The 14,106-nt window shown below is 43.9% G+C and overlaps 1 protein-coding gene across 1 annotated transcript in view; it reads right to left on the bottom strand.

Annotated features, from left to right (window-relative positions):
• The window catches only part of LOC311065283 (phospholipid-transporting ATPase ABCA1-like), a 75,552-nt gene that overhangs the window by 23,472 nt on the left and 37,974 nt on the right, over nt 1–14,106 (bottom strand). The window contains exons 12-22 of the mRNA XM_084085537.1: nt 12,679–12,901; nt 10,960–11,181; nt 9,819–10,023; nt 9,115–9,231; nt 7,891–8,065; nt 6,307–6,438; nt 5,179–5,456; nt 4,166–4,386; nt 3,540–3,615; nt 2,631–2,887; nt 712–892 (exon numbers count right to left, since the gene is read on the bottom strand). Coding sequence (XP_083941663.1) covers nt 712–892; nt 2,631–2,887; nt 3,540–3,615; nt 4,166–4,386; nt 5,179–5,456; nt 6,307–6,438; nt 7,891–8,065; nt 9,115–9,231; nt 9,819–10,023; nt 10,960–11,181; nt 12,679–12,901 — 2,087 coding nt within the window. The remainder of the gene's footprint in view (nt 1–711; nt 893–2,630; nt 2,888–3,539; nt 3,616–4,165; nt 4,387–5,178; nt 5,457–6,306; nt 6,439–7,890; nt 8,066–9,114; nt 9,232–9,818; nt 10,024–10,959; nt 11,182–12,678; nt 12,902–14,106) is intronic.

Below are 14,106 nucleotides of genomic sequence, written 5' to 3'. Positions count from 1 at the left end.
ATTCACATTTGCATTTCAGGAATTTAGCAGAAGCTAAATACATCAAATGCATAGAGACAGTGTAGTGCCTCAGTACAACTATAGGATCACGGGTAAACCAAGAACCTAAAGCATCAGTCTAAACATTATACTATGAAAATAATAATCTGTACATTGAAACTATAGGATACCAGGTAAACTATGGTAAATGGTGCATTTATATAGCGCTTCTATCCGAAGCGCTTTACATTGATTGTGCCATTAACCCATTCACACACACATTCATACACCGATGGCGGAGGAAACCATGCAAGGCACCAACCTGCTCATCGGGAGCAATTAGGGGTTCAGGGTCTTGCTCAAGGACACTTCGACACTAACTCTAGGGGAGCGCCCCAGCCCGGGATCGAACTGGGAACCTTGCGGTTTTCCAGTTCACTCTACCCCTGAGCCACTGCCGCCCCAAACTATGAACCTATCTATCTAAATGAGACTTCTTTTTTTACATTGTGGTAAAACGTGAGAAAACGTGAGAAAACGTGAGCATGGTCGTCATATCCAGGTTAAGTGCTAAGGACTGAGGTGGAGTCTGAAGAGGTGAGTCTTCAGATTACTGCGGACAATTGGGGAGAGTGTGTGTGTGTGTGTGTGTGTGCGTGTGCGTGTGCGTGTGCGTGTGTGTGTGTGTGTGTGTGGGTGTGTGCGTGTGTGTGTGTGTGTGTGTGTGTGTACCTGTCTCTCCCTCTGAGTCGTTGTCATCCTTGTCGTCAGTCAGAGGTCTCAGACAGCTCTGAGGTTCTCCTCCTCCTCCTCCGAACGCATGAGCTTTCCTCCTCCTCCTCCTCACCGGCAGAGTTCCATCTGAAGGGACCTCAGTGTCCACCCCGTTGTCTTCAGCCACCTTCAGGAAAATCTACAACCACGTGATAAAGAAAACATGGTGTTATTTTTTTTTTCGAGGCGACCCCCATAAACTCAAAGATTGTTCTGTTGCACGCAGTGGCGTGCACAGACATTTTGAGGGGCAGGTGCTCAAGTAAATTATACTTTTTTTTGGTTTACTTGGTCTGCTCTTTTTTCCCTCTACACCTATAGCTCTTTGCCAAAAATAGCCGATCTACAAGCCCACAACGCCTCGCAGCGCGAGGCGTTGTGGGCTTGTAGATCTGCTATTTTTGGCTAAAGTTCTCCTCAGAAAAGGGATGCTAGGTTTCGAGTGGTTATGGTAAAAAGAAAAATCATATCGCATAAAGATTTGGCGGACCCCCTGTAGTAACTCTGAGGACCGCCTAGGGGTCCCGGACCCCTTGAAGACCCCTGCTGTAAACTGAAAAAAAAAAAAGTTTTTTTTTCTTTTTTTCAAAAGGGCACTTCTGGTCAAGAGGGCAAAGGGCAGGTGCTCTAGCACCACCTAGAGTCCATCTGTGCACGTCTCTGGTTGCACGTTGTTGTGTCAACCATTCAATAGTTAACCACTTAAGGCCTAGGGGTGTCGCACGAAAATAGCGGATGTAGAGAAAATAGCTACGGCTCTGCACCAGAGCCGACGTGAACCATGACGCAACACGTTCTGCCGTTTTTCCCCGTATTACATCTTTACATGGAGGCGCGGGCGGAACGTTTTCAAAGATTTCCACTCTGGAAAAAGGGGGTTTCACTTGTTACAGTTTCAACCCCCGAAAATGCCATTGTCGCCTAAACAGACGGCACATCTGATATTTTAAATGTGTTTCTTAATTTTTTTATAGAGACCGTTGTGGTCTAAACGGGGCCTAAATCAAATCGAATCAAAAGCAACTGGAACTAGACAAGTCTTCTAGCTTACCAAAATAAATGACCCCCCCAATGTTTTCTGTAAATGTACTTTTACTGCTCCTACTATTGATGATCTCTTGTATGGTATAGTATAGTATGTCTGTATATGTCTTGATGAATTGAATACATAGGACCACAATGGAAACGTTTTGGCATTATTGTAACTGTACAATAACTGTACCTCTGCACTTTTTGCAAAATGTTAATTAACACATTGACTGCCTAGATCGAGTTCACTCGATATTAGCTTTTCATCACTTGCCTGCCAAGATCGAGTTAACTCGATTTTAGCAAAAAAATAAAAAATAAAAATATAAAAATGTTTTGTTTTTTTTTTACTTTTTTTTTTTTTAATTTGACCTAAAGACCAAGGATATATGAATTTTCGAAGATCTTTACTCTCATCCACTTCCTTGTTAACTTAAAACTTTAAAATTTTGTATCTCGGCTCCTGAGTACTTTTTTTTTTTTCATTGAAAAATCTCTGGCAGGAATTACAATAGGCAGTGAAAATAATTCAGGCAGTCAATGTGTTAAGTATTCAATCAATCAAGATTTCTTTGGCTATTCAAAAATAGCAGATATACAAGCTCATAGCGCAGCACTGAGTGCCGAGCTATGAGCTTGTAGATCTGCTATTTCTTTTTTAAATCGTGAAAATGTGTGCAAATCTTTGAATATATATATTTTAAAGCGAACATTTGTGAATTATTTTGTTCCAGCGACCTCCAGAAGCAAAGATTTGAGTTAAAAAAATACATGTATATGTATGCATGTATCTATCAATCAATCAATCAATCAATCAATCAATCAACCAATCAGTCAGTCGGTCCCACCTCCTCCAGGGTGGTGTCTGACACCCCATAGCTGGAGATGCCCAGCTCGGCCAGGTTGTGGTCCAGGTGTCTGAAGAGCTGGACGAAGGCGCCGTCCTTGGCGGCGCTGTAGGGAACCACGTAGGTGACCTCGTGGCCCAGGTCCTCCACCAGGCGGGCCGAGGGGACGTGCCTGCACACCTGGGCCGTGATCAGGGACACGTCCGGGGGGACGAACGGGGGGACAGAGTCGCACATGGAGGCCGCCGGACCGTTCTCTGGAGAGAGAGACAACAGATCCAGAATCAGGTGCAAAGCTCGTTTCAGTAAAGAAACATACACGTAGAGCATAAAGACAAACAGATCCAGCATCAGTTTAATCCAACAGTAATCTCTCAAGAACAGATTCTGCTCTGCGTTGGAATCTGTCGGTAGCCGTGTTGACAACCCGTGCGCATTGGTTTCAAGTGGGCGTGCCTTCAGATCAGGAAGCAGGCCGCGCTTTACCCAATCAAATGTAGTGGGCGGGATTCACGTGTCCGTCCACCCTTCCCCCCTCGAAACTAACCGAAACGAATTTAACAATAGCGTCCGCGGAGCAGACAAAACCACGGAAAGATATTCACATTTTAACTTACTCTTTCATCATAGAAACAAGTGGGCTTATAACCAAAACCATCCATGTTCTCTGGGAGAAGTGGTGTTAGTGTTCCGTGTAGAAATATTGTTAGTGGGAATGAAAACATAGTCGCACCAACCGGAAGTGATGCGCTGAAGGCAGACACAAACCCCGGTTTCCTTGCGCACTGGTGTTACGTTTGCTTCCTGCCAGACCCAACAGACATATAACAAACAGCAGAGGTCGCTGTTTTTCATTTTCAGTTGGGTCTGGCTACGCAAGACTAAATCCAATATAATAATAGTTCTTACCGATGGTCGCTGCTTCACTCTCGTTCTCACTTCCTAGTCCTGCATCAGAGCTGCTCTGTGACTCTCCATCCTCCTCCTGCACACACAAACACACACACACACACACACACACACACACACACACACACACACACACACACACACACACACACACACACACACACACACACACACACACACACACACACACACACACACACACACACACACACACACACACACACACACACACACACACACAAAAATAATAAGAATAATTAAAATGTCCTTTTATAATGTGTTTCTTTTGCACTTTGTCTAAACTCATTCAGTGCCAACGTGTAACACGTACATTTTCTTGTTTTTTTCTGCGTTTTTGGCGAGAAAAGCTATATTCAACAGCCAATAACTAAAGAACGGAGGGTCGAGGAGACACGCTTTTTTTCCCCCCGATGAAAGCAGAGACACTCCTCCGTCTTTTGCGACACTCGGTGTGTCGATCATCCTGGAGCTAAATATTCTGTGGCTCTTCAAAGGTTAGTAAAAATGCTCAAAAACGCCGGCACTGGCTGAGCATTAAGAAAAAAATGCTCTCAAAGTTGTACCGCTACAGCTCGGCCAGTAGATGGCACGCTGCGTCGTCTTACCTTCTTGGTGAAGGACACGGTGCTGGAGGAGTTCCTACAGGAGCTCAGAGAAGGTTCCGGCTCTTTCTTAACGAGCGTCAGGTAGTATCCGGTTCCCAATTGGTTCTTCAGGTAGAGGGAGGAGCCCACGCAGCACAGCTTGCCGTGGGAGATGATGGCGATGCGGTCGCCCAAGATGTCCGCCTCGTCCATGTGGTGAGTGGACAGGATGATGGTACGACCTGGGAGAGAGCGTTAGCACACCTTAGATCAGGGATCTTCAACGTTTTCAGGCCAAGGACCCCCTAGCTGAGAGAGAGATGAAGCAGGGACCCCCTACTCTATATTGTATAAAATTGTGTTTCAGATTAATCACTAATTTGTGCACTCTCATTTCCTGATACAGACAAATCTTTTGAATATATATATATTTTTAAAGCGAACATTTCAGGCAAATCCTACGCACAAAAGAATATATTTGAACCACTTTCAACTTGCCATCGCTGTTTTGGACAAGTGAAATTGTCATTTAAATGTATACATTCTTTAAGAAAAAAAATGAAAAAGTGAAAATAGCTCGCAACACGTCACATTGCAACGTGTTGTGAGCTTGTAGAATGGCTATATATATATATTTTTAAATATATTTCTTTGGCTTTTTATTTGATAGAATACAATAGACCGACAGGAATTGGGGAGAGAGAGCGATGGGGAGTGACTCGCAGCAAAGGTCGTCGGGAACGGGATTCGAACCAACGACACGCAGGTGCCCGGACCGCTACGCCAGCCGCCCGGGCCTAGAATGGCTATTGAATACAGGTGTACTCTGACATTTTGACTGTCCTCATTGGTGTGCCTTAATTGGGCATAAGGAGTCTGAACGCCACCGTTTTCGATCATCGATCAACGAAGATCAAACTAACAGCCAGTCTACCAGCGTGTGTGTGTGTGTGTGTGTGTGTGTGTGTGTGTGTGTGTGTGTGTGTGTGTGTGTGTGTGTGTGTGTGTGTGTGTGTGTGTGTGTGTGTCTGTACCTTGTCTGTAGTTGAGCAGGAGATCCCAGATCCCTCGGCGAGCGTAGGGATCCACCCCGGCCGTGGGCTCGTCCAGGATCACCACCTTGGAGCCCCCGACGAAGGCCAGGGCGACGGACAGCTTCCTCTGCATGCCCCCCGACAGCGTGCCGGTGGAGGAGGTGCGTTTGTGAGGCAGGCCGGTGTCCGACAGGATCTGCTCGATCTCCCCCTTCACCTGCTCCTCCGGGAGACCCTTCAGGCGGCCGTAGAACCAGATGTGTTCCTCTACCGTCAGCCTGGGGGGGGGGGGGTCCACAACAAACCAGTGTTAACACATTGACTGCCTTGAGCGTAACATTACGTCATCATGTTGTTTTTAGTGATTACGCTAGAGCATTGGTTCTCACAGTGGGGTCCGGGGACCCCCAGGGGTCTACAGAACGGACCCGATAACTACAGAACGGACGATCGCGGTTACAATATTATTTTTTTCGGGTGGAAAGAAGAGAGACTGGTCTTTCCACCGAGACATGGTTTGTTTACACCCGGGTTGATTTATTTTTCCTGTGGGTCGTCAAAAAGACTCAAAATAAGGTAAAACCGCTGACAGTGGCGGATTAATTAATTCATTAATACCTGGAACGCATCTGTGTCACTTTAGATTTCTTTGGCTATTCAAAGATAGCAGATCTACAAGCTCATAGCGCGGCACCGAGTGCCGCGCTATGAGCTTGTAGATCTGCTATTTTTGAAAAATCTTGAAAAACATTTTTTTTTCTAAACATTTTTTTTTCAAAAAACTGTTTAGAAAAAAAAATCCAAGAATCGCCTCAGGTCTTAATGGGTTAATTCATTAATACCTGGCAATGAATGTGTTAATTTCGTCGACTTAAAAAAGTCTAAACAAACCTATGAAAAATGTTCGTCGACCACCTTTTTTTCACTGACGAAGACTGAATAAAAACTAAGCTATGATGACTAAAACTATAGCTTTAATGAACCTAAAAGCTGGAGCAAATCACAACCCAGCCACCCATTTACACCAGAAAGTGACCCAGGACATGATGGCTGCAGGGCTCTGGGTTTGGGGTTCAGGTTGACATGAGGATGTGAATGAGCAGAGAATCAGAATCATAAAACTCTTACATGTCGAAGAGAACGTTGTGCTGAGGACACACCCCCAGGTTCTGTCTGATGGCGCTGAGCTCCGTGCGGATGTCCTTCCCCATGATGTACGCCGTCCCAGAGGTGGGAGGGAACAGGCCCGTCAGGATAGACCTGCATGAGACAGACAGACAGACAGACAGGCAGACAGACAGAGAAACAGAGAAACAGAGAGAGGGAATGAGAGAGAGAGACAGACAGACAGACAGAGACAGACGTCAAAATCTGTGAGCTTGATGTATGAGTAGTACTGGCAGTAGTTTAATACTAATACTTTATTTACTTGCACTGATAAACACAACCTTGAATACTGTAGTAGTAATAGTAATAGTAATAGTAATAGTAGAAGCAGAAGCAATAGTACAACTTTTTACTGCTTCACTCTAGATTTGTGCAAATGATTTAACATGTATTATGAGGTTCCACTCACATGGTAGTGGTCTTCAAATTAAATTATTAAACTCACATAGTGGTGGTCTATTACCATGTAGCTGAGACTCTGGCATGCTCTGCAGTGTTGCCAGATTTCGCGAGAGAAATAAGCAACCAGGTCTATGAAAACGAGCCCAAAAGGAGCGACTACTATGCTACAGCTATTTGAAAATAGCCGACCTACGAGCTTGTGGCTTGTAGTGGTGGGACAAATTTGTTCACGTTCTCGTAGCGCTATTTTCTAGTGTCTTGTATATAATGAATTAAACTCACATGGTGGTGGTCTTGTATTTAATGAATTAACCCATTGAGACTTGAAGCCGATTCTACATGTCTCCTAAATCTCAACAGTTTTCTGAAAAACGTATGTTTCTATATCAGTGGTGCTCAATCAGTCAAGGACCCCCAAAATGATATGTATTTGGCCGCGGACCCCCATCAAAATATTTTGTTCCAGGGACCCCCCCAGAAGCAACGATTTGAGTTAAAAATGTTTGCTTTAAAAATATATATATTCAAAGATTTGCACACATTTTCACGATTTTTTAAAAATAGCAGATCTACAAGCTCGTAGCGCGGCACTCGGTGCCGCGCTATGAGCTTGTATATCTGCTATTTTTGAATAGCCTAAAGTGTAAAATAATGCTTTTTAGCTCAAATCTAAAAATGACACAGTTCCAGGTATTAATGGGTTAAACTCACATGGTGGTGGTCTTGTATATAATGAATTAAACTCACATGGTGGTGGTCTTGTATATAATGAATTAAACTCACATGGTGGTGGTCTTGTATTTAATGAATTAAACTCACATGGTGGTGGTCTTGTATATAATGAATTAAACTCACATGGTGGTGGTCTTGTATATAATGAATTAAACTCACATGGTGGTGGTCTTGTATATAATGAATTAAACTCACATGGTGGTGGTCTTGTATTTAATGAATTAAACTCACATGGTGGTGGTCTTGTATTTAATGAATTAAACTCACATGGTGGTGGTCTTGTATATAATGAATTAAACTCACATGGTGGTGGTCTTGTATATAATGAATTAAACTCACATGGTGGTGGTCTTGTATATAATGAATTAAACTCACATGGTGGTGGTCTTGTATATAATTAATTAAACTCACATGGTGGTGGTCTTGCCGGCTCCGTTGTGTCCCAGGAAGGAGGTGATCTGTCCCTCGTAGAAGCCCAGCGTCAGGCCGTCCACGGCCAGCTTCTTCCCGTGGCGGTAGACCTTCACCAGGTTCTCTATGTACACACCTGGTTCTAGATGAGCTGGCTCCTCCTCCATGCACACCGCTACAACAACAACAACAACAACATTATACATGGCTGCAAATAGAGTTCTCAACGGGCCTGAAATTTAACTGGGCACTACAAACCCAAAAATGTGTCATAATGTCCTCAAAGTCACGCATCCAACAAGCTTTGAACTGAGCAGATTGGACCTTCCGTTCCAGAGATAATGGCCAAAACATCTGAAAACAGCCACTTTCTGTGATTTTTGATTGAGTTTTGTCCGTTTTTTTCTTTAATAACACGGGCTAGCAGTGGCGTCGTTAGGGGTGGGCTTCGGTGGCTATAGCCACCAATGTTTTGTCCAAAGCCACCAATAAAAAAAAATTAAAAATTAAAAAATTAAAAGTTTTTTTTTTTTTTTTGAATTATATATCTATCACCCTAACCTAACCCTACCCCTAACCCTAAAACCGAAATAAAGTAACAAAAAACGGGGAAAAAAGCACCCTAATCCGCGAAATCCGCGAAAAAAATCGCGCGCGCGCGCTTCGCGCGCGCGCGGGAGGAGGGGCACATGCACGCGCGCTGCGCGCGCGTGCATGTGCCCGTTGCCTGCGGGGCTAAGCCCCCGACCTAGTAGAGACCTAGCGACGCGTCTGCGGGCTAGGAAGGTCAGACGGCGACAAACTATATACCTGAGTAAAGTTCACTTAGAGCTGCATCCAACACATCCACTGTGATTTCCGTCGGCCTTACCGTTACTGCTAGGGGCAGTTGAATTTTCTTTTTTGGGGATAATAGATTGTTTGTTTCTTCACGGAACCCGAGGCTCAGCCCAGCCCGACTAATTAGCATAGATTTTTTAAGTATAAAATCATTAAATGTCAGTAATTTCTTTGTATATTTAAGTTATTTGTCATATATCTGCCCTGTGCATTTTTTTTATTAGGAAGCCTCAAAGGCAAACAGAAACACATTTTGTATTCGTATGTTCCAATAACTAATTAATTCGTTAATCTCAATTATTTGTGTGACAATTAATCGTGACAGCCCTACTCCTGTTTAGAAAAACAGCTCTACACTGCCACCATGTGGACAGACGGTCTCACCTCCACGGTTTCCTCTCCGTCCCAGAGGCAGTTTTTTGGACATCTTTCCGTCTCTCTCTCCAAACCAGTAGGTTCTGGTGAAGGGGAAGTTCCAGGGTCTGGGGATGCCGTACTGACCTGGAAGAACACAGCAGCACCACGTGTTTACATCTCTACAGCTTAATACCTCTGATAGCTTCACTATTGTGTTGGTAAAGTTTCAGATTTTCTTGAAAATCTTTGAATTATTTGATTTTCTTTTTTAACACAAATCTTTCGTGAGGGTCCCTCCCCCGGAACAAACTCTTTACAGATGGGGGTCCGTGGCCGAATACATTTGGGGGTCCTTGACATGACAGTGTTTGAGAACCACTAGTACTATTACCATGTAGCTGAGACTCTGGCATGCTCTGCAGTGTTGCCAGATTTCGCGAGAGAAATAAGCAACCAGGTCTATGAAAACGAGCGACTACTAGGCTACAGCTATTTGAAATTAGCCGACCTACAAGCTTGTAGCTTGTAGGTCTGCTATTTTCAAAAAACTGAAAAAAGTCATTTTGGAAAACTTTTTAAACATTTAAACAACACAAATCTGGTTATGGGGGTCCCTGGCACAAAACTAGCTCCCAAAAAAACCTGCAACCACCAATATTTACAAGCAACTTTACAGAAAAACAAGCCCCAAAGTCAGTTTTAATAAGCGGACTGATGTCACGTTCTCTCACCAGGGAAGACAGCCTCGATGTACCAGGTCAAGAGGCCGTACAGGATGGAGTCAAAGTACATGAGGATGAGGGCGGTCTTCAGGCTGTAGTCGTCGCCCTCTAGTGGGCTGGAGAACAGGTTTTTCCACTGGATGCCCACACCCTGCTCCTCGAACAGAGCAAAGTACTCACAGCCGAACCCGAACGCCACCGGAGACAAGAAGCTCTGCAAAGAGGAGAGGAGACAAGAGATGTAAGACCCGAAATAGCTCTAATAGCAGATTACATGCTCAAAATAAAATAAAATAAATCAGTTATTGCATGTGTGTGTGTGTGTGTTTGTGATTTGATTGATAGATCATACATAAAAAGTAAGAAGACAAAAACACAGTAAAGTCATAGACATATTTCCACTTTGGTCGCCTTACACAGAATCAAACAAAAAAAACATACACATACATAGAGAAAACAGAGAATACACATTTTAAAAAGCTAAAAACTAATTCCAGCAAATACCTTACATTCTTTGTTCAAACGGTAGAATAAAATATAATTACAATAAAGTGAGACTGCTTTCACTGAAATACAGTAAAGCAATAATGGTGTTATAAAGAAATGTAAAATATGGCTTAGTTGGTTGAACAATTGGCCAACCAGACAAACAAATCAAGTCAGGTCAGACAGACATAACAGGGCAGTCTTGAAAAAAAGTATTCATTTAAAAAAAAAACTTAAGTAAAAGTATCAATACGGCAATGTAGAAATACTCTGTTAAGTAGTAAGTAAAAGTCCGTAATTAGTACAAAGGTATTGGTATCAAAATGTACTTAAAGTACTAAAATGTTTGAAAATAGCAGATCTACAAGCTCACAACGCGTCGCATCGCGACGCGTTGTGAGCTTGTAGATCTGCTATTTTCAAATAGCCTAGGTATAAAATAGTGGTTAATGCACGTTTTATAATGTAATAATGTATAATCTGCAAACTAACTAGTAACTAAAGTATTCAAATAATTGTAGTGGAGTAAAAGTAAAAGTATTGAAAATGGGAAATACTCCGGTAAAGTAAACAATACCTCAAAATTGTACTCAAGTACAGTACTTGAGTAAATGCACTTAAGTTACTTTTTACACCATTGGATAACCGGGGTGAGTGGACTCACCGCCACCACTTTGGAGGTGAAGCCTATGTAGTCCTCCCAGGCCACACAGAGGACGTAGGGCAGGTAGAGCGTGAAGTAGATGATCCCGCCGCAGGCCGCCGCCAGGTTGGCTCTGGAGAAGGCCGTGCTGATGAGGAAGCACTGCATGATGGTCACCACGGCGAACGACCCCAGGAACAGGAACACCACGCCGGGATCGCTGTAGGGGAGCAGGTTCCCTTGCTAGAGAAGAAGAAGAAGACAAGTTAGGTTAGGACGCATTGTGAGCTTGTAGGTCTGCTATTTTCAAAAGATTGTTATACATCTATATACACACAATTGGCGAGTGTGGCTGTTTGTTTGTCCGTTTGTCTGGGTCTCCAAAAAGTTACGTTTCGGTTTGCATGTTGCCAAATCATGTGCGAGAAACAAGCACCGGTGTTCATTGCAACCGGTGTCGCAATGAACGTCTACACCCTCTACTGTCTCTGTCTCCGATGTGGGGGCCAGGCTAGACGGGAGGGCCGCGTAGTGACCGGAACCTCTAGTTTTATACATTTGAAAACTTGTGAAATGGGACATTCTGCACAATGACTGCTTTTACTTTTGTACTTTTTGATACCAATGCATTTGTATTTTTACTCTAGTAAATTTTTAATTCCGGACTTTTACTTGTAACAGAGTATTTCTATATTGCAGTATTGATACTTTTACTTACTTTTTTCTAACACTGATAAAGACCACCCTGTCTGGGTTTATTTCTCAATAATTGATTATTCCTTGCTAAGTTGAATCTAGTCTACTTTACTTTCAGAAGTACAGAAGTCCTGACGTCACTCGTTCATCCCCAGGTTCGTAAAGTAATTTCTCTATGGAGAATAACATTGGGTCATCGTAGAATCGTCTCATATAAGAATTGTGGCCCAAAAGTAAACAAACTGTCTCGGCGATATTGTCAGGGAGGAGGTTCTGTATCGTTTATGATAGTCAGTCACTTATATTTGATACAGTCTGTTTCTGGTGAAAATTTAACTAATTCGGCGGAAGTAACATTATCGTTTTCTCACCGTCAGTTGATGCTTCATATCCATAAGAGTTTATTTTTGGAACACAGTTCTTATTTGACACGATATTAAATACGTCTATGGGGATTCAGAATTGGGGTGGAAAACCGCAAACCAGGTTGACAAACCTAGGATGTGTAAATTACGTCAGACTTCGGTGCTCTATACACCCTCCTAGCCCTGGCTGGTTCTAACCACATTCAACCTATTGGCCTATTTTGTGTATCAAATCCAATGAATCCAAGCAGAGTAATAAAAATCACACCCAGTGTGAAGTGGGCGGGGTGTGGTCATCACAACATGACTCACTTTAAAAAAAGGATAAATTACTTTTTTAGCGGCGCTAGCCGCTCTATACCTTTAGGTATAGAGCGGTAGCCCTCTATACCTGGCTTTTGCGTCAACGTTCTAATTTGGTCAGACACGTCAACAAAGTGATTGGTCAAGCTTCACGTGACACGTGGCTATAAACACATTATAAACACTTATTGATGACAAAATGTATCAAAGACACTAGCTGTAATGTGATTGGCTGACTTTGCAAAAGTATCGATTTGCATTAACAATGGAAGGGTTAGGGGGTATACAAATGTTTTGGTCGGTGTCCAAAACTCACTTATAGGGGGCGGCTACACCGCCCCAAAAACACGTGTGTGTGTGAGTCTGAGTGCGTTACCTTCAGCAGCACCACCAGCAGGGCGGCGCTGACGAGCAGAGGGATGAGGCTGCTGATGAACCAGCTGAACCACAGGATGCCGTTGTCCAATCCCATGATCCGCATGGTCTCCTTGAGCCGCGCCTCCTTCTCGTAGACCACGCCCTTTATGATGAGCGCCACGCTGTACATCCAGGCCAGCGTCATGAACAGAGGCATGGAGCGGCTCATCACACGCAGGAACCTAGAGAGAGAGAGAGAGAGAGAGAGAGAGAGACATTAACAGAGGCATGGAGCGGCTCATCACACGCAGGAACCTAGAGAGAGAGAGAGAGAGAGAGAGAGAGAGAGAGAGAGAGAGAGAGAGAGACATTAACAGAGGCATGGAGCGACTCATCACACGCAGGAACCTAGAGAGAGAGACATTAACAGAGGCATGGAGCGACTCATCACACGCAGGAACCTAGAGAGAGAGAGAGAGAGAGAGAGAGAGAGAGACATTAACAGAGGCACGGAGCGGCTCATCACACGCAGGAACCTAGAGAGAGAGAGAGAGAGAGAGAGAGAGAGAGAGAGAGAGAGAGAGAGAGAGAGAGACATTAACAGAGGCATGGAGCGGCTCATCACACACAGGAACCTACAGAGAGAGAGAGAGAGAGAGAGACAGACATTAACAGAGGCATGGAGCGACTCATCACACGCAGGAACCTAGAGAGAGAGAGAGAGAGAGAGAGAGAGAGAGAGAGAGAGAGAGAGAGAGAGAGAGAGAGAGAGAGAGAGAGAGAGAGAGAGAGAGAGAGAGAGAGAGAGAGAGAGAGAGAGAGAGAGAGAGAGAGAGAGAGAGAGAGAGAGAGAGAGAGAGAGAGAGAGAGAGAGAGAGAGAGAGAGAGAGAGAGAGAGAGAGAGAGAGAGAGAGAGAGAGAGAGAGAGAGAGAGAGAGAGAGAGAGAGAGAGAGAGAGAGAGACATTAACAGAGGCATGGAGCGACTCATCACACGCAGGAACCTAGAGAGAGAGAGAGAGAGAGAGAGAGAGAGAGAGAGAGACATTAACAGGCATGGAGCGACTCATCACACGCAGGAACCTAGAGAGAGAGAGAGAGAGAGAGAGAGAGAGAGAGAGAGAGAGACATTAACAGAGGCATGGAGCGGCTCATCACACACAGGAACCTACAGAGAGAGAGAGAGAGAGAGAGAGAGAGAGAGAGAGAGAGAGAGAGACATTAACAGAGGCATGGAGCGGCTCATCACACACAGGAACCTACAGAGAGAGAGAGAGAGAGAGAGAGAGAGAATATACCATTCATTCAACACTACATATAGAGAGACAATTTTCATTTGGAACTAGGTTGATTTTCTTCACCGCGAATAAAAAACAATCATCCTATTATACTGAATGAGGGATCAATTATATGGATAGTTTTGATGTGATTTTTGTATTGTTTATTTG

This window comes from Gymnoscopelus microlampas, assembly GCF_963454915.1.
Source record: "Gymnoscopelus microlampas genome assembly, chromosome: 18".
NCBI lineage: Eukaryota > Metazoa > Chordata > Actinopteri > Myctophiformes > Myctophidae > Gymnoscopelus > Gymnoscopelus microlampas.
The sequence above is the reverse complement of the archived record's forward strand: the minus strand, read 5'-3'. Positions and strand labels throughout refer to the sequence as shown.